Here is a 25,386-nt window from a genome sequence, read left to right as displayed (position 1 = left end):
AATTAGTGAAAAAACTCTTTTAGTCACAAACTCATGATATTGTAAGTAAGGAGTCAGGCAAACGCCGACTCACTCCCCATGTATCCACACAATTCCGAATTAGCATGACAACGAAAGATTCACTCCGTTGGCAATTATTTATAGTATAAAAGTTGTCGGCCAGATACCAAAGAGATAACCACGGTTCGCCAAAATAAATAAATAATTTCAGTGGGACGAAATTGTAAGTTGGATGTTATTCTGGGAACAAAATGCTCGGCTAAAATCCGAATAAGGAAAATGAGATAGATAATTCTAAATTGAAAAGCTTACTTGAGCCAAATAATCTGTCCAATTCCAGTTTAATGAGAAGGAACAAACAAATCTAAGTCGGACACCACCCTTGAATGACGTTATTGTCAAGATTTCGATCATTACTTCAACGTGGAATATTGAGCAATAAAATAATGATCTTTAACCGTGTAATCGGAAAATTGCCGACTCAACATATTGAAGAAATTTTCTAGAGTTTGGAAAGATTTATCCTTATAATCGGCCAATTGCCGATTATAAGTATTGAGAGGAAAAAATTCTACGTTATTAATGAAAGTCAACAAAGGGTTCTCCCCAAATGCCAGTCCGGATATTGGACAATCTTTCTAAGTTTGGATGAAATTTATTCATATGATCGCCCCAATGACGACTAGCAATAACGTGGCAAATATCATTTGTTTGGAAAAACTTAACCATAAGATCGGCAAAGTGCCGACTTGCAATAATATGGGGAGTATGTGATTCAATAGAAACTCAACCCTATGGTCGGCTAGATGCCGACACGAATGTAGATTTGAAGAGTGAACCCTGTTCTAAGCTATCGTCCAAATCCTGAATTAAATAATGATCTTAGGCTTCTAACAGAAGAGTCATCCTTAACCCGACATGTAGGTCTTGGATCACCAAAATTCTTGCGAGAAAGATGAATAACATTTTGTCAGGTCAAATTGAGCCGTATTTATATGAATGGATCGGCCTGATTTCCGATTTGTTTGTCTAAAATCGTCAAAATTCCGATTATGAATGATGGGTAACGTGTATCAAGTTAAGAATCAACTTGAATCATAAAACTTTGGTCTTATTCTCGCCCGGCCGGAGTTTTGCCGACAATCACAAGTTTAGTTCTTCGAGTTATTTATACTCGCCCAGCCGGACTTTTGCCGACAATCACGAGTTCTTCGAGTTATTTATACTCGCCTAGCCAGACTTTTGCCGACAATCACGAGTTTGGTCTTCGAGTTATTTATACTCGCCCAGCCGGACTATTGCCGACAATCACGAGTTTTATCAATCGAGTTATTTATACTCGCCCAGCCGGACTATTGCCGACAATCACGAGTTCTTCGAGTTATTTATACTCGCCCAACCGGACTTTTGCCGACAATCACGAGTTTCATCAATCGAGTTATTTATACTCGCCCAGCCGGACTATTGCCGACAATCACGAGTTTTATCAATCGAGTTATTTATACTCGCCCAGCCGGACTATTGCCGACAATCACGAGTTCTTCGAGTCATTTATACTCGCCCAGCCGGACTTTTGCCGACAATCACGAGTTTCATCAATCGAGTTATTTATACTCGCCCAGCCGGACTATTGCCGACAATCACGAGTTCTTCGAGTTATTTATACTCGCCCAATCAGAATTTAACCGACTAATCACGAGTTTGCCTACAAGTCAGAATCAATTTGAAAATAATGATTTTTATTATTTGATGGTACCTCATTAAAAACCTTTTTAGCATAAAACCCTCGCAGCAGACTCCCATGCTTCCTCCAAGAATTAACATCTGGGCACGAAAGTCCATTAGATGCTGACTAATATCCTGTTTCCCGTCAAACGGTTCCACCTGCTGATATGAAGCTGTTCTTTGACAAACCAGATCTCAGATTGACGATCCGAACGGTCGGAATGAAGAACCTCACTTCCTGAACCTATAGTCCAAAAATCAGCCCGATCCAACGGTGAACGACTTCACATCGATTAAAACACAGTACCAGTCCTGTTTTGCGCTGGAAAACTTTCACCTACTGATATGAAGCTGTTTTCTCCCAAACCAGGCCTCCGGTTAATAATCCGAACGGTCAGAATGAAGAACCTCACTTCCTGAACCTATAATCCAAAAATCAGCCCGATCCAACGGTGAACGACTTCACACCGATTAAAACACAGTACCAGTCCTGTTTTGCGCTGGAAAACTTTCACCTACTGATATGAAGCTGTTTTCTCCCAAACCAGGCCTCCGGTTAATAATTCGAACGGTCAGAATGAAGAACCACACTTTTGGAACCTACAGTCCAAAAATCAGCTCGATCCAACGGTGCAAGACCTCACACCGACGAAAACACAGAGCCCACTCTGTTTTTGTGCGGGAAACTTTCCTTCTCTCTCTTTGGGTCACGCTCCTCTCTCAAGCCATTGATCGACGTCATCATCTCCTCCATGGTAGGGTGTTGTGGGTCGTGGTTGGATGTGCCGCCTCTCGCCATAGTAGAGTGTAGGTTTTTTCTTGTGACTTGGGGCGTAGGAAGAGTTTTACCGTAGCTCCACGGTGGGCGCCAAAATGTTCCGGCCAAGGGGTGCGCTAGGGTTTCGTCCTATGGCGAACCTCAAAGCCAGAGCATTCAAAAGTGTAATCTGTCTCTTCGACTCTAGGGTTTTGGGTTTTATGATATCGGTCATGGGCCTCTTGGGCCCCCAGAATGAAGGGATTTCTCTAACCGTTTCTTATCATGATGGCGCGGGGTAAAAGGGAAACGAATCTGGTCGGATTTCGACCGACTGGGTCCATATCGAGGACCCAGTCGGGTTAATGCCGAGTAGAAGGCCAAGTCGGATTTTGACCTGGACGGTACACTTGCCTTCCAGCCTTGAGCCTATAAGGCGAAAAGGCTTGTAGCCTGGTAACCTAGTCAGGTATTAGCCGAGCAGAAGGTCAAGTCGGATTTTTACCTGGACGGTACAGATATAAAATAGTTTTTATAATGAGAGTGAGACAATATAAATTTAAAATAATTTCTAAATTAAAAAAAATTGAATTAAATTAATGTGAATAAAAAAATGAGAAAGATAATAAGTTAAAAGTTTATAAAATATAAGCTACTTCAATTAACTTATAAAAACAAACTATAAATTTTTAAAAATAAACTTTATGCAAAATTTCATAACAAATAATTACATTTTAATCAAGCTAACTTATAAATCACTAAAAAAAAACTTATAAACTTTTAAAATATTTTTTCGAACGCACTTTAAAATATTAACTAATATTTTTAAAATATGAAAATTTATATAAAACAATTATGATGTATACTTTATACTTATAAAAATATTATATTATATTTTGAATACTTTAAATTTATGATAGTACTGTACCTACAATAGTGGGATCATGAAATAAAAAAGTAAAAAACGCTACTTTCAAAATAGTTTAAACTTTAAAGTTGTGTATTTGTCAATCTATATAAAATCTTACATCCGTTAATTTATAGGGTTATAAATTTAATGAATTAGGATTCATTTGACACGGTTTGTCAAAAATAATAAATTATTTTTAATTTAATCAATCAAATTATTAAATTATGTAATATTATATTTATTATTATATATATTGAATTTCATATAATTTATACTTTTTTAATTATGTTTTTTGGCAAGGATATTTTTGTATATTTTAAAAATCACATTATATTTGAAATAAAGTGATGTATTAAATTATTAAATAATTTAAGAATTTATGAAATTTTACATATTTGATAGTATCAATTACAATAATTAAATTGATTAAATTTATATATATTTTACGAAATGTTATTGTACAAAACATGTTTTAATATTTTATTGAAAAGATACAACTACAAAACTTGTTTTTCCAATTTTTTTTTTAAATCAACTTGAGCTTTTAAAATATATATGAAAGAAAATCTTATAAAAACTCAATGTTTAGGTTGGAATCTAAAATTTGAAAAGTAATAAGTTTATGTTTTATAAAACTTAAATTTTATTTTTACCCACGATCTAGCTTATATCCATGTGATCTACTAAAGTTATTCTAATAATGAAATTGATGATTTAGAGTGTGTTTGATTTACTCAATTCCCGAATTCTAAAGTCATGTTCAATGTAACTTTACTCTCTTGTAGTTTTGACGTTGAACGGAACTAAACGAGAATACAAACATGCTATTAATGGTAGATGTATTAATTATACGATAATTTAAGCCTCAATTTTTTTTATTAAGATTGTTGTGATTTTTGTTGATAAAAAATAGTTTATCACTCCATTAAATTACTCTGTAACCTTTTGTCATCGTGCTGTAATATTGAAATGGACATAATTTTTTTTAATTATAATATTCATATGAAGTATTTATTATGAAAATAATAACTAATTTTTGTTAGAGATTATAAGTGCACACAAAATAAATATTTTCTTTTCAATATAGTTTATTTCATATTCAAAATTAGAATTTGAATCCTAAACATTTTGATTAAACATAAAATGTTACCACTTATACTAATTAATGTTAATTTTGACATGCATAATTATTAATCATTTTAAGTAGTTATAGTTGGAGGAAAATCTTTCATCACCACATGCATATCACTCCAATATTAATTAAACATCATAATTTATATATAAACCAATGAAAACGTTGTGTAACTCATAGTTTGGACATTGCTAATATAACATGACACTAACAAGTAACGACAATTGTACATAAATGCATGCAAGTATGAACCCCATTATCGATTCAGCTTCTTTGGACGTGAGTCCAACTTATGAATGGAATCAAAGCATGGGTATGATCATTGATGAGAATGTGCGTCAAAAGAGTAATTTCCTAACGACAAACTTAAAACGTGTGTGAATTGTGAATGGAAATGAGACCCATTTTCATTTCTCGACTCAAAAGGATAAGGAGTAAGGAGTAAGGAGCATGACGTTGTATAAATTATTATGATATTATTAGAGTCATGGTTCGTGACTTTCGTGTCTATTCTACTACAAACTACAAACCATATTCTTATTATTATATTATTAAACTCCAAAGCGTGCTCCTCGTTCCCCCATTTTTCTATTATTTTATACCTACATCACTTTCCATCAATAATAATATCATCTTATATTATATATATATATATATATATATATATATATATAAATTCTTATAATTCTTGTCCATCCCAGAAATATTACATTCTTATAAAAATTAATCACCTATATATTATCAGTGTAATTTTTTTTATATTGACAACTAATTATATCTTTTAATTGTATCATGTCATTATTAAAAGTAAATGTGTCATCACAATTAAAAAATATAATTAGTTGCCAGTGTAAAAAAACTTTCCACTAACAGTGTATAGATGATTTGCTCTTCTTATAATTCATAATCTATACTTAACTTAGTGTGTGTTTGGATTTGCGTTTGAAAAATTGATTTACCAAAATCAATTTCGTGGGCGCAGAAGTCATTTTTTTCAGCTTCAGCCAAAATCAATTTTCACCCTTAAAATTATGTGATGAAAAAAAACCCAAACATTTATTTAACAGGAAAAATCACATTTTTACACAAAAATATGTGCGTCTAGATCTCCAATCGCGTATCCAAACATGCTATTAAGCATTCAATATCATAATAGTTTCTATGGTTTATAATTTCCGTAACCGGATAAAATAATATTTTTAATAAAACGATGAGATTCAACATTCAAATCCACTACGAATATATTATTAAATATTTAGCATTTTTTCTGTATTTAGGGTTAACTTTTTTTTTTTTTTTTACCGAATTACAATAAGTCAATAATGAATTAAGGCTCCAACTTCTTGCATAGATAAACGTACTTTAGATTTTTGTAAAATTAGTTCTAAAATAATTTATTACAACTGATGTTAAAAAAATAGTTTGTATTTAAAATAATAGTAAACAATAAGCACGTGATATGCATTTTCTTTTTATCTTCTGTTTGTCGAAACCAGCCAATTCACACGCAATTATTAATATGAAAAAGAACAATAATCAACATATGTTTAATATCTTTTTGTTTGTACGCAGAGATAAGTTTGTTTTACTAAAAAAGAAACTTGTTAGTACAATCATATGAGTAATTTGATATTTATATTGCTTAATTAAAAATTGAGGTTTGATGTTTATTTAGATAGAAAGTTATGTATTATACCACTTTATTTTTATAAGTATTGACCCGATATGAATTTTAATTAAATATTGAAGTTTGATTTTTCATTTATACCACTTTATTTCTATAAGTATTGACAGAGTATAAATGAGGTTTATTTTTTATTAAATAAAATATGAGAAAAATATTGCTTTTTAATTTTTGAAAAAATAAAAAAAATCAATTCGAAGGCACAATTACTTTACTCTATGCCTTTACGTGAATGTCAGTTTTTTTAGTTAATTAGTCATCATTATTATTTAATTATGGACAGTTTTTTATATGATAGGTAATTAAATGATAAAATTAAAAATTAAAAGTGAACACAAAAATGATATTTCTTTTATTATTAGTATACTTAAATAACAACAAGCAATATTTATTAATATTAACAAATGAATGGATCAAATAATTTTTAAGCAATAAATAAGATAAAAATAATCTATCAATCTATTTAAATTTTTTAAAAATTTACATAAAAATTTAATTCAATTAAAAAAATCTATTTATTAATTTTTTTTCATAAATGAATATCTAATTTACCTGCAAAAGTAATGATGGAACATAAACATAGCAATATTTTAATTTTATTGGAAATGATGGAATTAATGGAATGAAATCGGTTTCATTTTGTTAATGCATCATATATGTTAGGAAAGCTTGTATTGAAAAATAATAATTTCTCACGTTTAACTGAATTTTCTGGATTTTATTATTTTAAAAGTGTAAGGTATATTTTAGAGAATAAAATATTAAATAAGTAACTTCTAATTAAAAAATTATAATAAAAAGATGTGTTAGCTTCGATATTTGTTTAGTGAATAAAATATTAAATAAAAACTTGTAATTACAAAATATAATAAAAAGTGTTTTACTTCGATGTTTGTTCAAAACTTGAAATGTGTAAGAAAACTGAGCACGACTTTCCTGACGCATAAAGGCAAATATTAACCATTATTTGTTGAGATAAAAAAGTCTACAATATTAAAATAAAAGAAAAAATAAAAATTTATAAAATTCAAATATATTTTATTAGTCAAAAATAAAATCATAAAAACTTAACCCAAAATTGATAATATCTATACCAAAATAAAAAATTGTGTGTGTAAATATATAATAAAAAACACTCTTAATACAAATATATCACGTGAGTCAAATACAATAACATAAGTCGTACATACTAAAGATGTTGGTTAAGAGAACACAATAATAAAAGAAATCATTATTAAAAATATAAATATGATTTGTTAAACTACTAAAATATTCAATAAAATATACTTACACGTATTAAACCGAAACAACTCACACTAACTGATATTATTCTTAATTATTATGTTAAGTCAGAGACTCATCGAAGACGTAAGAGGAATTTGGCGTTGGCGATAATTACATGAAGAATGAAACAAAAAAAGAAATGAATAATGGAAATGCAGGCCGAGTAAAGTGAATACTATATTTGATGTGATATTCACGTTATTTTATGAAATTTGTTTGAGAAAATATTTTACGAGAGTTATTATATAAATATATTTTATAATGATAAAATATTATTTATTTTTATGATTTTATTTTTATTATTTATAAAGTCTCTTTAATATTAAAGTATGTATGTGTTTTATAAATTATTATTATTTTTATTTTATTTTATCGAGTGAGACTTGTTTAATAGATATATTTGGTTTCATGAAAAATAACATATAAAAAAAAGAAGAAAGGATATCCGTTGGATTTTTAAATACATGTGTTGTTGTGGAGCTATAAATAGGGAGCATCCCTTGCTTGTGTTCCTCACAACTCAGAACTCGATCACAAAATCTAAGTTTGAGAAAAGAAAAGAAGTAGGAGAGATGTTCGGTCTGGGGCACAGGAGTCAGAAGATAAAGGGAAATTTGGTGATTATGCGAAAGAATGTGTTGGATATAAACAGCCTCACCAGTGCCACAGGAATCATCGGCACTGGTATCAACATCATTGGTTCTGCAGTTGACACCCTTACTATTGTAGCCTCCAAAATCTCCATCCAGCTCATTAGTGCTACTCAGTCTGATGGTTTGTTTCTTCACTTCACTTTTATTCCAATCAAATTAACCATAAATAACTTGATATCTATAATCACATATTTTTAGTTCATTGTTCTAGTAAAAAATGTAATAAGAGTAATAAGAATTGAACTTAAGATCATGTATTTATTACTAACACTTATAGTAAGCGAAATTGTAAGTTTAGTATGAATACATCATAAATTATAATCATATTGATGATTATACTAAACAAGTAAATTGAATATTGTGTGGAATTTGGTAGGCACCGGGAAAGGAAAAATTGGAAAGGCTGCGAATCTAAGAGGACAGCTATCATTACCAACGTTGGGAGCTGGCGAAGAAGCATACGATGTTAATTTTGAATGGGACAGTGAGTTCGGAATTCCCGGTGCTTTTTATATTAAGAACTACATGCAAGTCGAGTTCTACCTCAAGTCTCTTACTCTCGAAGACATTCCAAACCACGGAACCATTCACTTCATATGCAACTCCTGGGTTTACAATTCTAAATGCTACGACACTGATCGCATCTTCTTTGCCAACAATGTAAGCTATTATTATTGTTGAACTTCATTTTTACGACATGATGACATGGATGAATATATGATCAAGTATATAATGCAATGCAGACATATGTTCCAAGTGAGACACCAGGTCCACTTGTGAAGTACAGAGAAGAAGAATTGAAGTATCTAAGAGGGGATGGAAGTGGAGAGAGGAAGGAATGGGATAGGATCTATGACTATGATGTCTACAATGACTTAGGAAATCCAGATAAAGGAGAAAAATATGCTCGCCCCGTTCTTGGAGGTTCCACCTTACCTTACCCTCGTAGAGGAAGAACCGGAAGAGGAAAAACTAAGAAAGGTACTATCAACTTCACTAACATTCTAAACTTGTTTTCGTGTTAGAAATTCGCATGTGATATGGTTAAAATGAGGTATACAAGTCTTAATTTTATAAACAGATTCTGTAAGGTTTATATGCTAATATATATTTTCTTTACAGATCCTAACAGTGAGAAAACAAGCGATTTTGTTTACATTCCAAGAGATGAAGCATTTGGCCACTTGAAATCATCAGATTTTCTCACTTACGGAATAAAATCTGTGGCCCAAGATGTCTTGCCCGTTTTGACCGACGCATTCGATGGAAACATTTTGAGCCTTGAGTTTGATAACTTTGCTGAAGTGCGAAAACTTTATGAAGGTGGAGTTACCCTACCAACAAACTTCCTTAGCAAGATCGCTCCTATACCAGTGATCAAGGAAATTTTTCGCACGGATGGCGAACAGTTCCTCAAGTATCCACCACCTAAAGTGATGCAAGGTATGCTTCATTTCATATCTTCAATATGTAGGAAAGTCACGTGGATGGATTTATGAACTGTTCTTATTTGGTACAGTGGATAAATCTGCATGGATGACTGATGAAGAATTTGCAAGAGAAACGATTGCTGGTGTAAATCCTAATGTCATTAAGATTCTTGAGGTTAGCTTAATTTAGAAGTCGATTTGATTGGGAAGAAAGTTACATGCAACGAAAAGCTTGGATGCACTTTGCTTGTCAAATTTGAGATTGCTAACCTCATTTTGTGGTAAATTTATTCCAGGAGTTCCCACTACGAAGCAAGCTAGATGCTCAAGCCTATGGTGATCATACCTGTATAATAACAAAAGAACATTTGGAGCCTAACTTGGGTGGGCTCACTGTTGAACAGGTGATGATATGAGTATTTAATTTCTCGTTAAGATTATTGCACTAGAGTGTTTGACTATTTTGTTTTTTTTTATCTTTAATTTGATTCCAATGAATAACAATCAATTAATTAATTAGACTTGGTTGAACAGGCTATCCAGAACAAGAAATTGTTCATATTGGATCACCATGACTACCTCATTCCATATTTGAGGAGAATAAATGCAACCGCCACAAAGGCTTATGCTACTAGAACCATATTTTTCTTGAAAAGTGATGGAACTTTGACCCCATTGGCCATCGAGTTGAGCAAGCCACATCCTCAAGGTGAACAATATGGTCCTGTTAGCACTATCTATGTACCTTCCAGCGAAGGGGTCGAAGCTTATATTTGGTTACTGGCAAAGGCTTATGTTGTTGTGAATGACTCCTGCTACCATCAACTCGTTAGCCATTGGTATGATATTGTAAATTGAAAATGATATCCATGCAACTAAATTGATTAATATATTTATGAATAAATGTTTAACATATTAACCTGGATGGCAGGCTAAACACTCATGCGGTTGTTGAGCCATTCATCATAGCAACAAATAGGCATCTGAGCGTGGTTCACCCTATTTATAAGCTTCTGTTTCCTCACTATCGTGACACCATGAATATTAATTCACTTGCCCGCAAAGCCCTAGTCAATGCAGATGGTATTATAGAGAGCACATTCTTGTGGGGTCGGTATGCTTTGGAAATGTCCGCTGTGATTTACAAGGACTGGGTTTTCACTGATCAAGCACTACCTGCTGATCTTGTCAAGAGGTGGATAATCTTTTAAAGCTTATTAACAAATTAGTAATATATGTTGCTCTTAAAATAAATAATTTAAACTTATTTAGAGCATGATTGGATACAGTCTAGAAGGAGTTATGAGAACTTATCATATCAAAATAAAGAACTTTGTTTTTCTTTTCTTTTTCAGTAGAGCAATTCTTAAAAGTCCTTCTAAGTTTGTTTCCAAACATGCTCTTAGTCATCAACAACTATGTGGAAGGCTTGATATAACTCTGATGCTAATCAATGTTATTTGGCATTTTGTGATTCAGAGGAGTTGCTGTTAAGGATTCATCTGCCCCCCATGGTGTCAAGCTTTTGATTGAGGACTATCCTTATGCTTCTGATGGGCTAGAGATATGGGCTGCCATCAAGTCTTGGGTGGAAGAATATGTCTCATTCTACTACAAGTCAGATGAGGCACTTCAACAAGACCATGAACTCCAAGCTTGGTGGAAAGAACTTGTAGAGGTTGGTCATGGTGATTTGAAAGACAAGCCATGGTGGCAAAAGATGCAAACTCGTGAAGAGTTGGTTGAAGCTTCTACTACCCTCATATGGATTGCTTCAGCCCTTCATGCAGCTGTTAACTTTGGACAGTATCCATATGGAGGTTACATCCTCAACAGGCCAACTCTTAGCAGGAGATTCATGCCTGAGAAAGGGTCTGCTGAGTATCAAGCCTTGGCTAAGAACCCTGAGAAGGAGTTTTTGATGACTATCACTGGCAAGAAAGAGACCCTCATTGACCTCACAGTTATAGAAATCTTGTCAAGGCATACATCTGATGAGTTCTACCTTGGGGACAGAGAGGGTGGTGACTACTGGACTTCTGACGCTGGGCCTTTGGAGGCCTTCAAGAGGTTTGGAAAGAAGCTCGCAGAGATTGAACAAAAGCTTGCACAGAAGAACAGTGATGTAACACTGAGAAACCGCACTGGGCCAGCTAAAATGCCTTACACTCTGCTATTTCCTTCTAGTGAGGAGGGATTGACTTTCAGAGGAATTCCCAACAGTATCTCTATTTAGAGAGACTATGGTTGCTCAACTAGTGTCCCTATTTTTAAATAAATGTGAAATGGAGGGAATCTCATTCCTTCTTCCACTTATGTATGGTTTAAGTTATGTATTTGAATGGGTTGAATGTTTTCGTGCTTGGTATTAATAAAGAAAGTTGCGTTTGTATAATGGAAAAGAAAATACTGAAGGCAATCATGCATGTTTGAACAATGCTGGCATTGTGAAGTGCAAACTAGAAGAAATTACCATCTTATTTAAAGCACACATACGTGAGAGCTTTCAACTAATAATGATGTCTTTCCAATTCTTTTACATCCAAATGACTATAAGGTTTGCTTTTAGATATATGCTTTGCTCATTATTCAATATTTCAGTCTGATCTACAACTTATGGGAGTGTATCATTAGAAAAGGAAAGTTTATCAGTAAAGTCCTTGACTCCTTGATGCCATACTAGGGGAAGATCAAGTTTCGTCATCCTTGCACTTGCTTTTATGCCTGGAAACAAAATGTTAAACGAGTTTTGGTATTTGATGGCAATGGCATATTGTAGTGCAAACGAAGCTTCGCATTTATTCTAATTCTACTGTATTTCTAAACATGATAAGAGCTAAACGCAAACTAACAAAGCTCAGTATCAACGAGTGCTCTTATTATTCATTTATTTGCAAACCACAACCAAGTTGAGGGCTCAATTACAGCATTTAAACACACGATTATTACATCATTCGATAAGATGCAAGATTTGGATCTATGGCCTTGCATATTATTTATTGGAAGGTTCGTATAATGTATTATAGTAAACCATATATAACACTCCCTTAGATAGAGATGCTATTAGGAATTCCCCTAAAAGTCAACCCTTCATTACTGGTAGGATGAAGCAAAGTGTATGGCATTTGAACCGGCCCAACTCGATTGCTCAGACTTGAATCATTGTTCTTGCTTGAAAGTTTTTCCTCAATTTCTTTCAGCTTGTTGCCAAACTTTTGAAAGGCTTGTAATGCTTTTGAATCAGAGGTCCAATGTGGATTTTCCCTTTGGCCAAGGTAGACCTCATCAGAAGCATGCCTTGACAAGATCTCTATGACTGAAAGGTCAATGAGAGTCTGATACTTTGATGTAATTGTTCTCAAATAAGCCTTCTGATGGCTCTTCACCATTTCTTCATATTCTGCAGTGCCTTGCTCAGGAAGCAACCTTCTACTAGTAGTTGGGCGGTTCAGAATGAAACCTCCATAAGGGTATTGACCAAAATTAACAGCTGCATGGAGGGCTGAAGCAGTCCATATGATAATGGTGCAAACTTCAACAAGCTCTTCAAGTTTCTGCAACTTTGGCCACCATGGCTTGTCTTTCAAATCACCATGACCTTTCTCCACAGCTTCTTTCCACCAATGTTGGAGTTCGGAGTCACTTTTGACATCATCATCTTTTGCATAGTACAATGAGACATATTCTTGGACCCATGTCTTAATTGCATCCCATATCTGTAGTCCATCAACAGCATAAGGGTAGTCCTCTATCAGAAGACGAAGTCCATGAGGGGCAGATGGATCCTTAATTGCCATTCCTCTGAATAAAACAAATAAAGGCATGTTAATTGTTTACGTCAACATATATTTTTATTTTTTGGTACCATCTTATAGGTACAAATTTGTTAATTGTTTACGTCAACATATATTTTTATTTTTTGGTACCATCTTATAGGTACAAAGTATTAATTGCTGAAATAATCTCAGAGAACATAACTGATTATCTTTAGTAGAGTATTTCCTTACTTAAGGACAACTTCATTAGAATTGATGACTTGTTGATTAATTACATATAAGTTTACATATATTTTAAGCATTGTTTTCTTTTAATATTGTCCATCTAAGTCACATTTTTTTTTAGCGGTTTTTATTATAAAGATTTACATTTACTTACCTCTTGATAAGATCTTCAGGTAGTGCTTGATCAGTGAAAACCCAGTTATTATAAACCGCTGAAGACATCTCCACAGAATACTTTGAGGGCAAAAAAGATTTCTCTATTATGCCGTCAGCATTAACTAGAAGTTGCCTAGCAAGTGCATTGATGTTCATGGTGTCACGATAGTGAGGAGTTAGAAGCTTATAAATTGGGTGAAGCGCACTAAGGTGTCGGTGTGTTGCTATGATGAATGGCTCCATCACCGCATGAGTATTTAACCTATGAACAAAATTAAAAATAATACACTTCATATATAGATAGATAGAATTTGTTTATGTTGATCATCAATTGCAATGAAAAAAATTATACCAATGGCTCATGAGTTGATGATAGCAAGAGTCATTTACGACCACATAAGCTTTGGCTAGAAGCCAAATTGTACTTTCAACACCTTCTTTTGCAGGTAAGATGACTTGGCTGACTGCACCTGACTTATCCCCATCAGGATGTGGCAAACTTAATTCAATGACCACTGGTTTTAGAGTTCCATTTTCTTTCAAAAAGAGGATAGTCCTTGTGGCATAAGCCTTGGCATAAGTTTGATTTATCTGCCTCACATATGGCATGAAAATATCATGGTAATCTAATACAAATAACCTCTTCCTAGCAAGTGCCTGTTTCACAAATTAAGTTAATCAGAACACAAAAACTTTTACTTTAAGTGGAAAATTATCGAACAAGTCTTAAAATATATTTACCTCATCCACAGTGCATCCATCTAGATCAAGGACATTTGCTGTTATCTTACTGGTTTGATCACCATAGATTTCAGGATCCAGATTGCTTTTTGGAGGAAACTCCTACCATCCATTAAAGAAGAATATCACCAAAGATACGTCACTCTCTTAGTTTTTCAATCTGTTTAGCAATAAATATTTGAACTTACTTGAAGCCCACGAATTACGCCAGGATTTACACCAGCAATCATCTCTCTTGCAAATTCTTCATCAGTCATCCACGCAGACTTACTCACTACCCAAATTCATAATAAAGAAATAATCATTATTAAATGGAACCATTTCATCAAAAACACATGATAAGATATTACACGATTAAAGTTGTATGTCCAAGTGGTTCATTATTCATTTATGAGACCTTGAATGACATGAGGTGTTGGAAACTTGAGGACTTGTTCACCATCTGTACGAAAGAGTTCTTTGATAACTGGTAAGGGGCTAATTGTGCTAATTACATCTGTAGGAAGCTTAATTCCACCTTCACAGAGGTCACGCACATCTTGGAAGCTATCGAACTCATGTGGTGTGAAGTTTAAATCGAACAAAGATTCGAACGCCGGTAACACATATCGGGATAACGATTTTATTCCATATATAAGAAAGTCCGAGGACTTCAAATGACCAAAGTTTTCATCTCTTGGAACATAAACTTCGCCTGGTTTCTCACAATTCGGATCTGTTTAAATTGATCATTAGGAAACAACAAAAACTAAGCTTACATAGTTGGGTTTTTTTCACACCCCTATATAGAAAACAAACCTTTAATTGTTGGATATCGACCAGTTCTTCCCCTACGAGGGTAGGGATGGGTGGTAGAGCCTCCAAGAATGGGGCGAGCAAGGTCTTCATCCCGATCTGGATTCCCCAAATCATTGTAGACATCATAGTCATAGATCCTATCATGTTCCTTGCGTTCTCCTGTTCCATCTCCTCTTAGGTTCTTCAACTCTTCTTCTCTGTACTCGGCAAGTGGTGCTGGTGTCTTACTTGGAAGATAAGTCTACGTTATTACATAACATCAAATGAGTTAGAAATGCTGAATCTTATAAACTAGCATATATACTTGCCAAGTACCTACATGGTTGGCGAAGAAAATGCGCGGGCTTTTGTAAAGTTTAGAGTTATAAACCCAGGAGTTGCAAACAAAACGGATGGTTCCATGGTTTGGAACGTCTTCGAGGGTCAAACTCTTGAGGAAGAACTCAACTTGCATGTAGTTCTTTATGTAAAATGCACCTGGGATTCCCATGCTATCGTCCCATTCAAAATGAATATTGAATGCAGACTCTCCTGCTCCCAAAGTTGGTAACGAGATGATAATCCCTTCCAAGAACGTGTCCTTTCCAACTATTCCTTTTCCATTTGCTACAAACACATGACATATATATATCCAAAGTTAAAAGGGTACGTAAAGTATATGAATATGATGAAGAAAGAATGTTAACGAAGAAAAGATGGAAACCATGAGGCTTGGTAGCACTAATGAGCTGGAGAGAGACACTTCGGCCTAGGAAAGCAGTGAGGTTGTCAAGTGTTGAACCGACAACCTTGAAGCCGGAGCTTTGGATTCCGCCGACATTTGCTTTTGTAAGTTCAGCGGCGGTGTTGAAGTCCAACACATTCTTTCTCATCAACACCACTGTCCCTTTTATCTTATGCCCCTTCTCAAACAGACCCCTCACACTCCCAAACATCTTTCAAATCCCAACACTACTATTTCAGTTCACACAAGAAATATGGAACAACTTCATTGTCACCAAACCAACCTATCTTCGCTATTTATACCTATATTCTTTATCACGTGCTTTTTAACTTTGTTCTTTTGTTTTTATAAAAACTTATCCCTATATTATATATAACTTCACCCATAAAACTCAGCTATATTTATTTAGGATGGTCGGTATTATTATCTCATCAAAGTTAAAACTTTCATAATAAATGATACTTTTATTTGTTTCTTCATATTCAAAGTGAAATCTAATTTGATTTTGATTTTTAGTTGAACAACAAGTAACAAACTTCTTATCTTAACGATCATTTTCATAATTACTTATATAAATTTCTCATGATTTGTAATTAAATAATAATATTAAGGAAACTTAATTATTAATTTAATCCTATACATGCATGTAATTACAAGACTGTTTTGAATTTATATGTACCAAGTTTGTCTTTTATGAAAAAATTTAATGTATCGTCATTACTATGTTATTGTTAAAATCACATAGTTTTTGCGATGCAAAATGGCCACAAATTTTATAGCAATTGTTAGGCTTTCAAATATTTCTTCCATAATAAAAAAAAATTCTGGTAGTTTAATAATTGTTAATTTCTTTATTATGAAAGTTTTGCATCGTTGAAAATATTTTTTTAACTATTTAAACAACTAAAATTGATGGAGTTAAAAGACTGCTAAGGATAAGTACCAAAAATATATTAAATTTGTTCGTTTTCATGTAAAACACTAAAACTTACCTTATATTATGCAATTAAAAGGATGCGTGTTAAGCAATATATAAATTTACACCCTAAAGTATATGTAATACTGGTAATTTATAAGATATTATATCTGAGGTTATGAATATGATGATGAGCACGAGCACCGGGTCCTGAAAATGCAAGGTGTCCATCCAGAAAGGACACGAGGCAAATAATAATGTGATGCAAGTGTCATTAGGATTGCATGCAAATGATGACACATCACATATTAGTGTTTGCTTCGGCACAGAAACATGGAAAAGATCAAATCAAAGAATACAAGAAGGAGGAAAAAATAGAGAGACAAAGAAAATAGAAAGAGATGATCTAGTGTGTTTGAATTTGATGACTTTTAATTTGGATACTTTTTTTTTTTTTAATTCTAGAATTCAATAACTCAACTCAACCCATGAGTAATAAGCTTTTACTTTTGTAACATGGCGAATTTAAAGAATCAACTTGTATATGATATTTTATAATTACTACTTGTTTGTTAATGTATTTTTATTATTTATAATGTTTTTAAAAATTTTAAAGTAATAGTTAATTTTTTTGACCCAATTGACCTATTCTGTTTCATTATTGATTGAGTTGTTATTCATACGATTTAAAAAGAAATAAATATTGTTTTGGTCTCTTATTTTAGTCAATAATTGATTTAATTTGGCCTGTATTATTAAAAAAAACTGTACAGGTAGGGACGTTTGGTCATTCCTACATCGGCCACCAAATGGAAGAATTAGGTAGCCGAACGCCAATCGGCCACCTGAATCAGCCCATCATCACTTAACACTTAATCTAGGCTTAGGGGATAATTACTTGATTAAACCCTAAACCCTAATACGATAAATACGCTATAGGGCCCATAAGGCTCAAGGCCCATAAATGTCAGTATAAATAGCTCAGGTCAAAAGGTAACGTCACTGTTCATTAATTATCCTAGATATCTGTGCTTGTCCTGACTTGAGCGTTGGAGTGCCTTTTGCAGGTACCAACCCCTCTATTCACATCGGATTGGAGCACTCGTTCGGCCTTCAGACTACGAGAAGATCATTGGTGTACCCCCTTTGTAGGTACATTTGGCGCCCACCGTGGGGCCGAACGAAGGCAATTGGAAGTTTAACTAAGTGTAATGGCGATAACTAGGAGAACAAACACTCAAGACCATCAAAATGAGGAACATGTGGAGGTTGTTGATGAAACAGATCTTTCCGAAACGGTTCGATTGTTGAAACAGGAAATGGAGTTGATGAAACAGCAGCGAGAGAGAGATGCAAGAGAGCTTTCGGCCTTAAGAGCCGAACACGAGGTGTTAAAAAGTCAAGACACTTCCTGGAAACCTACTCATGTCACCAACACACAAACTCAGGGATCGTATCAATCCCATGCAGTCCACACCTCAGCTCCACATGCCTCGGCAGTGGCACCTGGAAAACCCCCCTCGGCTTTACCCACCGTCGGTCGCCCTGCAGACTTGACAACTGTTGGATCGCACCGACACCCCTTCACTCCTACCATCATGCAACTTCCGTTGATGGATAACTGGAAATCCTTGTCTATTGATAAATATGATGGTACCACTGATCCTGACGAACATCTTGATGTTTTCTTGACACAGGTGACATTGAGTACAACTGACGACGCTGCCTTATGTCGGATTTTCCCCACGTCACTTAAAGGAAGGGCATTGAGCTGGTTTACTCGGCTCCCTCCCAATTCCATCGATTCCTTCAGCACTTTGTCATCTCAGTTCACCATTCAATTCGCAACGAGTCGCCCTCATAGTCTGACATCCCTATCTCTAGTCGGCCTTCGCCAAGACAAGAAGGAATCTCTTAGGACCTTTATGGATTGGTTCAACAAAGCAACTTTGGAGATTAGAGACCTTAACCCAGCCGTCGCACTGCATCATCTCACAACAGCCTTAAAACCGGGGCCGTTTGTCAATAGTATTTGTAAAAAGCCACCTTCGGACATGAATGATCTAAGAAGACGGGCTGACAAATACATGCAGATGGAAGAGTTGGCAGAGTATCGTAATCAGGCCCGAGCTGAATCGTCGAGCAAGATAGAAAAGCAGGCAGAACAATCATACAGGGGGCGAGGCAAGGAGATATCTCTTCGGGATCGGCCTAATCGGGGTCCGAAGTACACTCAATACACTCCACTCAATACCAGCCGTGCTGCGGTGCTTGAACAAGCTATAGTTTCAGAAGTGTTGACAATTCCAAAAAGAGCATCCACTCCGCCACGAGCGGATACTAGTAAATCTTGTCGGTATCATCGCAATCGTGGACATTCCACTGACGAATGTGCTGCCCTTAAAGACAAAATAGAAGATTTGATTAAGCAAGGCAAATTGCATAACTGTGTGGATCGGTCAGGGTCGTCTCAAACTCGCTCATATCAACCTAGATATCAGGACCGGCGCAGGCAGGACCGTTCTAATAGAGCCTCACGAGAAAGAAGCAGGTCACGTGAAAGAAGCAGGTCGCGTGAAAGAAAAGATACTTCGGCACCATCACATAGGAGGGTGATTAATACCATTGCAGGAGGGTTTGCTGGTGGAGGCTCAACTTCTTCGGCTCAAAAGAGGCATCTTAGAGCAGTTCGGTCGGTCAACACTGTTCATAGACAGTCTTCTCGGAAGTTACCAACAATAACCTTCACTGATGCTGATTTCAAAGGCATTGATCCCGAGCAAGACGACCCGATGGTTATTAGTGTGGAAATTCATAATTGCCTTGTCAAGAAAACATTGATCGATCAAGGCAGTTCGGCTGATATATTATATTGGAATACATTTAAACAGTTGGGTATTTCTGAAAAAGAAATGCTCCCTTATGATGATCCATTGGTCGGTTTTGCAGGAGAAAGAGTAAGTACCAGGGGTTATATTAAACTCTTCACGCGCTTTGGTTTTGATGAGCAGGAAAGCAGAGAAATTCAAGTGAAGTATATTGTGGTTGATGCTAGTACTTCGTACAATATTCTCCTCGACAGGCCATCCTTGAATGCATTAGGAGCTATCGTTTCAACACCACACCTAGCGATGAAGTTTCCATCTGATAAAGGGAAAATCATCACAATTCACGTCGATCAGAAGGCAGCTAGGGAGTGTTACTACGCTAGTTTGCGACTCGCGCCATTGGAAGAAAAAAGGTCGAAGTCAAAAAGGGTTCATGTTGTTAACGCCTCAGCACTAGGGGAGGAGCCGGTTTGGGATCTTGATCCAAGAATGAACAACGAAGAGCGGGTAGAACCGGTTGAATTAAAAGTGCAATTTCAGATCGGTGTGCATCCTGGTCAGGTTACATACATCGGCGCCGACATGTCTGAAGAAGATCGTTCCGCCCTGTGCGAGGTTATATTGAAAAATAAAGATCTTTTTGCGTGGACACCTTCTGACATGCCTGGTGTGGACCCTAAGGTTATGTGTCATAAGTTGTCAGTTTGCACTGAAACAAGGGAAATTGCACAACGTAAAAGAAAAATGGGGATGGAAAGGAAGCTTGCAGTTGAAACGGAGATAGCCAAGTTGCTTGAGGCTAGGTTCATTCGGGAGGTTCATTATACCACTTGGTTAGCCAATATAGTGATGGTGAAAAAACCGAATGGAAAATGGAGAATGTGTACTGATTATACTAACCTCAATAAAGCATGTCCGAAAGATGCATACCCACTCCCGAATATAGATCGGTTAGTTGATGGTGCCTCCGGCCATGGAATTTTAACTTTTCTTGACGCTTATTCGGGATATAACCAAATCCCCATGCATTCTCGAGATGAGGAGAAGACGGCTTTCATAACCGACTCGACCAATTATTGTTATCAGGTAATGCCTTTTGGGTTGAAAAATGCGGGGGCAACGTATCAAAGATTGATGAACAAAGTTTTTCAACACCAAATAGGCAAGAACATGGAAGTGTACGTGGATGACATGGTCGTAAAATCCAGAAGCATCGATCGGCATGTAATGGACCTTTCGGAAGTATTCCAACAGGTGCGCAAGTATGACATGCGGCTTAATCCGAAGAAGTGTGTATTTGGAGTGTCCGGAGGCAAATTCCTAGGCTTCATGCTTTCGGCGAGAGGTATCGAAGCTAATCCTGACAAGTGCATGGCAATCGTCAACATGACAAGCCCTCAGAACCTTAAACAAGTTCAACAACTAGCAGGTCGGCTTACAGCGTTGTCACGATTTCTCCCGTGTCTGGCCGAAATAACGAAACCCATGATGGGATTGTTGAGAAAAGCGAAAAAATTTGAATGGTCTGATGAATGTGAAAAGGCCTTTCGGACCCTAAAGGAACGTCTCAGTTCGCCACCTATACTTTCTAAACCTGATCTAACGCTACCAATTGTGGTCTATTTATGTGTATCAAATGATACAATAAGTACAGCTCTAATTCAAGAACGGGAGGGACAGCAACCTATTTACTTCATCAGTCGAATGCTACAGGAGGCTGAGACAAGATACCAGCTTTTGGAAAAAGTGGCACTGGGGCTAGTCCATACCGCTCGGCGCCTTCGGCAATATTTCCAAAGTCACCAAATCGTCGTTCGAACTGATTGCCCGATAGCTAAAGTGTTGCGTAAACTAGAATTGGCAGGAAGAATGATGGCTTGGTCTATCGAATTATCAGAGTTTGATATTGGTTTTCAGCCTAGAGGGCCGATCAGGTCCCAGTGCTTGGTGGATTTTATCAATGAGTTGCAGCCGAAAGGTTGTTTTGTGAATAGTTTGTGGACGATACACGTGGATGGTTCCTCAAACAGCCAAGGTAGTGGAGCTGGCATAATTTTGGAAGGACCAACAGGATTGATTCTAGAACAATCATTACGGTTTTCGTTTAAAGCTTCAAATAACCAGGCCGAGTATGAAGCGCTGTTGGCAGGATTAAGGCTCGCACGAGAGATCGGAGTCAGCCGATTGGAGTGCTGGACCGATTCAAAAATTGTAGCCGAGCAGGTGAATGATAATTTTCAAGTAAAAGATGCGAACTTGTTAAAATATTATCATTTGTTTCAAAAAATGCGTGATATGTTTGAAGAAGTTCATGTAAAGCACACCCCGAGAGAAAACAATGAGAGGGCAGATCAGTTGGCTCGGTTGGCAAGCAGTACCAGAAAACCCGGACAATTGAGAACCACGCTTCACTTGGAACTTGAAGCGCCGAGTGTGGTAGCTGCCGAATGTTTGACAGTGCAGGAGTCTGCTCGAACATGGATCACTGAGATAGTGGAGCATCTTGAATATGGCAAACTACCATCAGATCCAACGGCTGCTAAAAAGCTCCGAACGCAGGCTGCTAGATATACAATAATTGGAGGAGAGCTGTATAGAAGAGGATTCTCGGTTCCGTTGTTAAAATGTGTTGATAAAGAGCAAGCCAATTATATATTGAGAGAGATTCATGAAGGGATATGCGGTTTTCATTCGGGAGGACGAACTCTGGCCACTAAGGTGCTTCGCGCAGGATACTATTGGCCTACTCTCAGGGACGATTGTGTAACGTTCGTAAAACACTGTATATCATGCCAACGGCATGGTAACCTTATTCATGCTTCAGCTGAAGAACTTCATGGTATTAATTCACCTTGGCCGTTCGCAATGTGGGGTATGGATATTCTTGGACCTTTCCCAATTGCCAAGGGTCAATGCAAATTTTTGCTAGTTGCTGTCGACTATTTCACGAAATGGGTCGAGGCCGAGCCACTTGCTAGCATCACAGCTGCTAATGTTCAAAAGTTTTTGTGGAAAAACATCATTACTCGCTTCGGCATTCCATATGCAATTGTAACCGATAATGGTTTGCAATTCACCGATCAAAAACTTAATCGGTTCATTCAGGATCTCGGCATCAAGCACAGATTCACATCGGTAGAACACCCGCAAGCTAATGGGCAGGCCGAAGCAGCAAATAAAGTAATTCTTGGTGAACTAAAGAAAAGATTGGGAGATGCCAAGGGAGCTTGGGCAGAGGAGCTGTTAGAGGTTTTATGGGCTTATCGGTGCACGCCTCAGTCCACGACTAAAGAAACACCCTTTCGGCTAACATATGGCACTGATGCAATGATACCTGCTGAGGTAGGAGAACCATCTTTTCGGCGACAATATTTTGATGAAAATTCCAATGATGTATCTCTCCGAGCTGAAGTTGACATGGTTGATGAAGTCCATATCAGAACAGAGATTATAGCGGAAGCTTGCAAGCAGAAGATGGCTCGTAGGTTTAATTCCAACCTCATTAAAAGAAGTTTCCAGGAAGGCGACTTGGTGTGGAGAGTGCAAGGATCGGCAAGACGCAATACGAAAGAAGGCAAGTTGGCTGCTAACTGGGATGGTCCATTTCGGGTACGACATAATTTGGAAAACGGCGCATACAAGTTGGAAGAACTCTCGGGCAAGGTCATTCCCAGAACGTGGAACGCTTCTCTTTTGAAGATATATTATAGCTAGTATATGCTGTAAAAAGGACCTTGTGTAAACCGATGGTGTACTCTTTTCCTTGATCGGTCTTTTCTCCCCTTGTAAAAAAGTGAAAAGGGGTTTTGGCCGACAAGGTTTTTAACGAGGCACCCATTAATGAAATTGCTTCAGTTCTTCCATTATATTTGACAATTCTTAACTGTTCAAATCTCGCAACAGGCTTCCCTCCCGAGTTGTTCAACTCGGCTAAGGATGTGCCTTAAAGAAACTCGCAACAGGCTTCCCTCCCGAGTTGTTCAACTCGGCTAAGGATGTGCCTTAAAAAATCTCGCAACAGGCTTCCCTCCCGAGTTGTTCAACTCGGCTAAGGATGTGCCTTAAAGAAACTCGCAACAGGCTTCCCTCCCGAGTTGTTCAACTCGGCTAAGGATGTGCCTTAAAGAAACTCGCAACAGGCTTCCCTCCCGAGTTGTTCAACTCGGCTAAGGATGTGCCTTAAAAAATCTCGCAACAGGCTTCCCTCCCGAGTTGTTCAACTCGGCTAAGGATGTGCCTTAAAAAATTTCGCAACAGGCTTCCCTCCCGAGTTGTTCAACTCGGCTAAGGATGTGCCTTAAAAAATCTCGCAACAGGCTTCCCTCCCGAGTTGTTCAACTCGGCTAAGGATATGCCTTAAAAAATTTCGCAACAGGCTTCCCTCCCGAGTTGTTCAACTCGGCTAAGGATGTACCTTAAAGAAACTCGCAACAGGCTTCCCTCCCGAGTTGTTCAACTCGGCTAAGGATGTGCCTTAAAAAATCTCGTAAGCAAGCAATTCCGAATGAACCCGTTCGGTTTTGCTCAAAAAGCAAGCAATTCCGAATGAACCCGTTCGGTATTGCTCAAAAAGCAAACAATTCCGAATGAACCCGTTCGGTTTTGCTCAAAAAGCAAGCAATCCCGAATGAATCCGTTCGGCATTGCTCAAAAAGCAAGCAATTCCGAATGAACCCGTTCGGTTTTGCTCAAAAAGCAAGCAATTCCGAACGAACTCGTTCGGTTTTGCTCAAAAAGCAAACAATTCCGAATGAACCCGTTCGGTATTGCTCAAAAAGCAAGCAATTCCGAATGAATCCGTTCGGCATTGCTCAAAAAGCAAGCAATTCCGAACGAACTCGTTCGGCATTGCTCAAAAAGCAGGCAATTCCGAATGAACTCGTTCGGTTTTGCTCAAAAAGCAAGCAATTCCGAATGAACCCGTTCGGTATTGCTCAAAAAGCAAGCAATTCCGAATGAACCCGTTAGGCATTGCTCAAAAAGCAAGCAATTCCGAACGAACCCGTTCGGTTTTGCTCAAAAAGCAAGCAATTCCGAATGAACCCGTTCGGAATTGCTCAAAAAGCAAGCAATTCCGAATGAACCCGTTCGGAATTGCTCAAAAAGCAAGCAATTCCGAATGAACCCGTTCGGCATTGCTCAAAAAGCAAGCAATTCCGATGGAATCCACCCGGTCTTTAAAGATAAGCAAATAAATTCACAAGTGTTCTCTTAATTTTACTCAAGTTAAGTTTTACAATTGCTTCGGTTCAATCAGTCGGTAACAAAATATTTATCGGCTCAGAAAATTTAATGTCCATACAGATCAGTAACAATTCAATATGACAAGTTTTAAAAGTAAAAATATTACTTCATTCAAAGAGTGGAGGCTCTATCGGCCCCCTTGCTACAACAATTAAAATCCTAACATTACTCATCAGTGTTGCTTACTGGATCATTCGGGGCAGGGGCCTCCGTTTCCCCCTCGGGGTGAGGATTGGTAATTTCTTCATCTTCATCACCAGATGAAGTGTGAACATCCGTGGCTTGGGGGGCATCATTCGGCTCCTCGTCGTCAGGATTCGCCCCTTCGGGCATATCAGCAAATGACACGAGAGATCCTTGATAAAAATCTTGAGTCATGTCGAACTCAAAATCCTCAGGAAAT

The 25,386-nt window shown here is 36.7% G+C and overlaps 3 protein-coding genes across 4 annotated transcripts; 2 read left to right on the top strand and 1 right to left on the bottom strand.

The window, feature by feature from the left end:
- Positions 1-7,941: 7,941 nt before the first annotated feature.
- Positions 7,942-12,012, top strand: LOC109806596 (linoleate 9S-lipoxygenase). Its single transcript, XM_020369050.3, has 9 exons — positions 7,942-8,266; positions 8,522-8,805; positions 8,889-9,126; positions 9,268-9,588; positions 9,665-9,750; positions 9,872-9,979; positions 10,110-10,414; positions 10,507-10,770; positions 11,055-12,012. The coding sequence occupies exons 1-9, from the start codon at positions 7,957-7,959 to the stop codon at positions 11,809-11,811; spliced, it is 2,673 nt and encodes an 890-aa protein (XP_020224639.2). The 5' UTR covers positions 7,942-7,956; the 3' UTR covers positions 11,812-12,012.
- A 420-nt stretch (positions 12,013-12,432) lies between these two features.
- Positions 12,433-16,326, bottom strand: LOC109806359 (seed linoleate 9S-lipoxygenase-2). Of its 2 annotated transcripts, XM_020368730.3 has the most exons (9): positions 15,975-16,326; positions 15,591-15,877; positions 15,272-15,512; positions 14,871-15,188; positions 14,662-14,747; positions 14,474-14,575; positions 14,085-14,389; positions 13,731-13,994; positions 12,433-13,376 (listed from the first exon to the last, which is right to left on the bottom strand). In XM_020368730.3, the coding sequence occupies exons 1-9, from the start codon at positions 16,204-16,206 to the stop codon at positions 12,623-12,625; spliced, it is 2,589 nt and encodes an 862-aa protein (XP_020224319.1). In that variant the 5' UTR covers positions 16,207-16,326; the 3' UTR covers positions 12,433-12,622. The 2 variants fall into 2 exon arrangements, with proteins under 2 accessions (XP_020224319.1, XP_020224320.1); XM_020368731.3 differs by lacking the exon at positions 14,871-15,188.
- A 73-nt stretch (positions 16,327-16,399) lies between these two features.
- Positions 16,400-23,453, top strand: LOC145952531 (uncharacterized). The gene has a single exon (XM_083064913.1). The coding sequence runs from the start codon at positions 18,123-18,125 to the stop codon at positions 23,451-23,453; it is 5,331 nt and encodes a 1,776-aa protein (XP_082921039.1). The 5' UTR covers positions 16,400-18,122.
- The last annotated feature ends 1,933 nt before the right edge of the window (positions 23,454-25,386 follow it).

Source organism: Cajanus cajan, chromosome 10, assembly GCF_000230855.2.
Source record: "Cajanus cajan strain Asha chromosome 10, NIPB_CcT2T_4, whole genome shotgun sequence".
Taxonomy (NCBI): Eukaryota; Viridiplantae; Streptophyta; class Magnoliopsida; order Fabales; family Fabaceae; genus Cajanus; species Cajanus cajan.
Note: the sequence above shows the minus strand (reverse complement) of the source record. Positions and strands in the feature narration are given on the sequence as shown.

Bases quoted from the DNA above. Each gene is read 5' to 3' on its own strand.
- LOC109806596 (XM_020369050.3), top strand. From the start codon at position 7,957: ATGTGTTGTTGTGGAGCTATAAATAGGGAGCATCCCTTGCTTGTGTTC. The intron at 9,751-9,871 runs GTTAGCTTAATT...AATTTATTCCAG, and splicing joins ATGTCATTAAGATTCTTGAG to GAGTTCCCACTACGAAGCAA. The intron at 10,771-11,054 runs GTGGATAATCTT...TTTGTGATTCAG, and splicing joins CCTGCTGATCTTGTCAAGAG to AGGAGTTGCTGTTAAGGATT.
- LOC109806359 (XM_020368730.3), bottom strand. From the start codon at position 16,206: ATGTTTGGGAGTGTGAGGGGTCTGTTTGAGAAGGGGCATAAGATAAAA. The intron at 15,189-15,271 runs GTTTGTTTTCTA...CAATTTAAACAG, and splicing joins TCGATATCCAACAATTAAAG to ATCCGAATTGTGAGAAACCA. The intron at 14,390-14,473 runs GTAAATATATTT...TTTGTGAAACAG, and splicing joins ATGGATGCACTGTGGATGAG to GCACTTGCTAGGAAGAGGTT.
- LOC145952531 (XM_083064913.1), top strand. From the start codon at position 18,123: ATGGCGATAACTAGGAGAACAAACACTCAAGACCATCAAAATGAGGAA.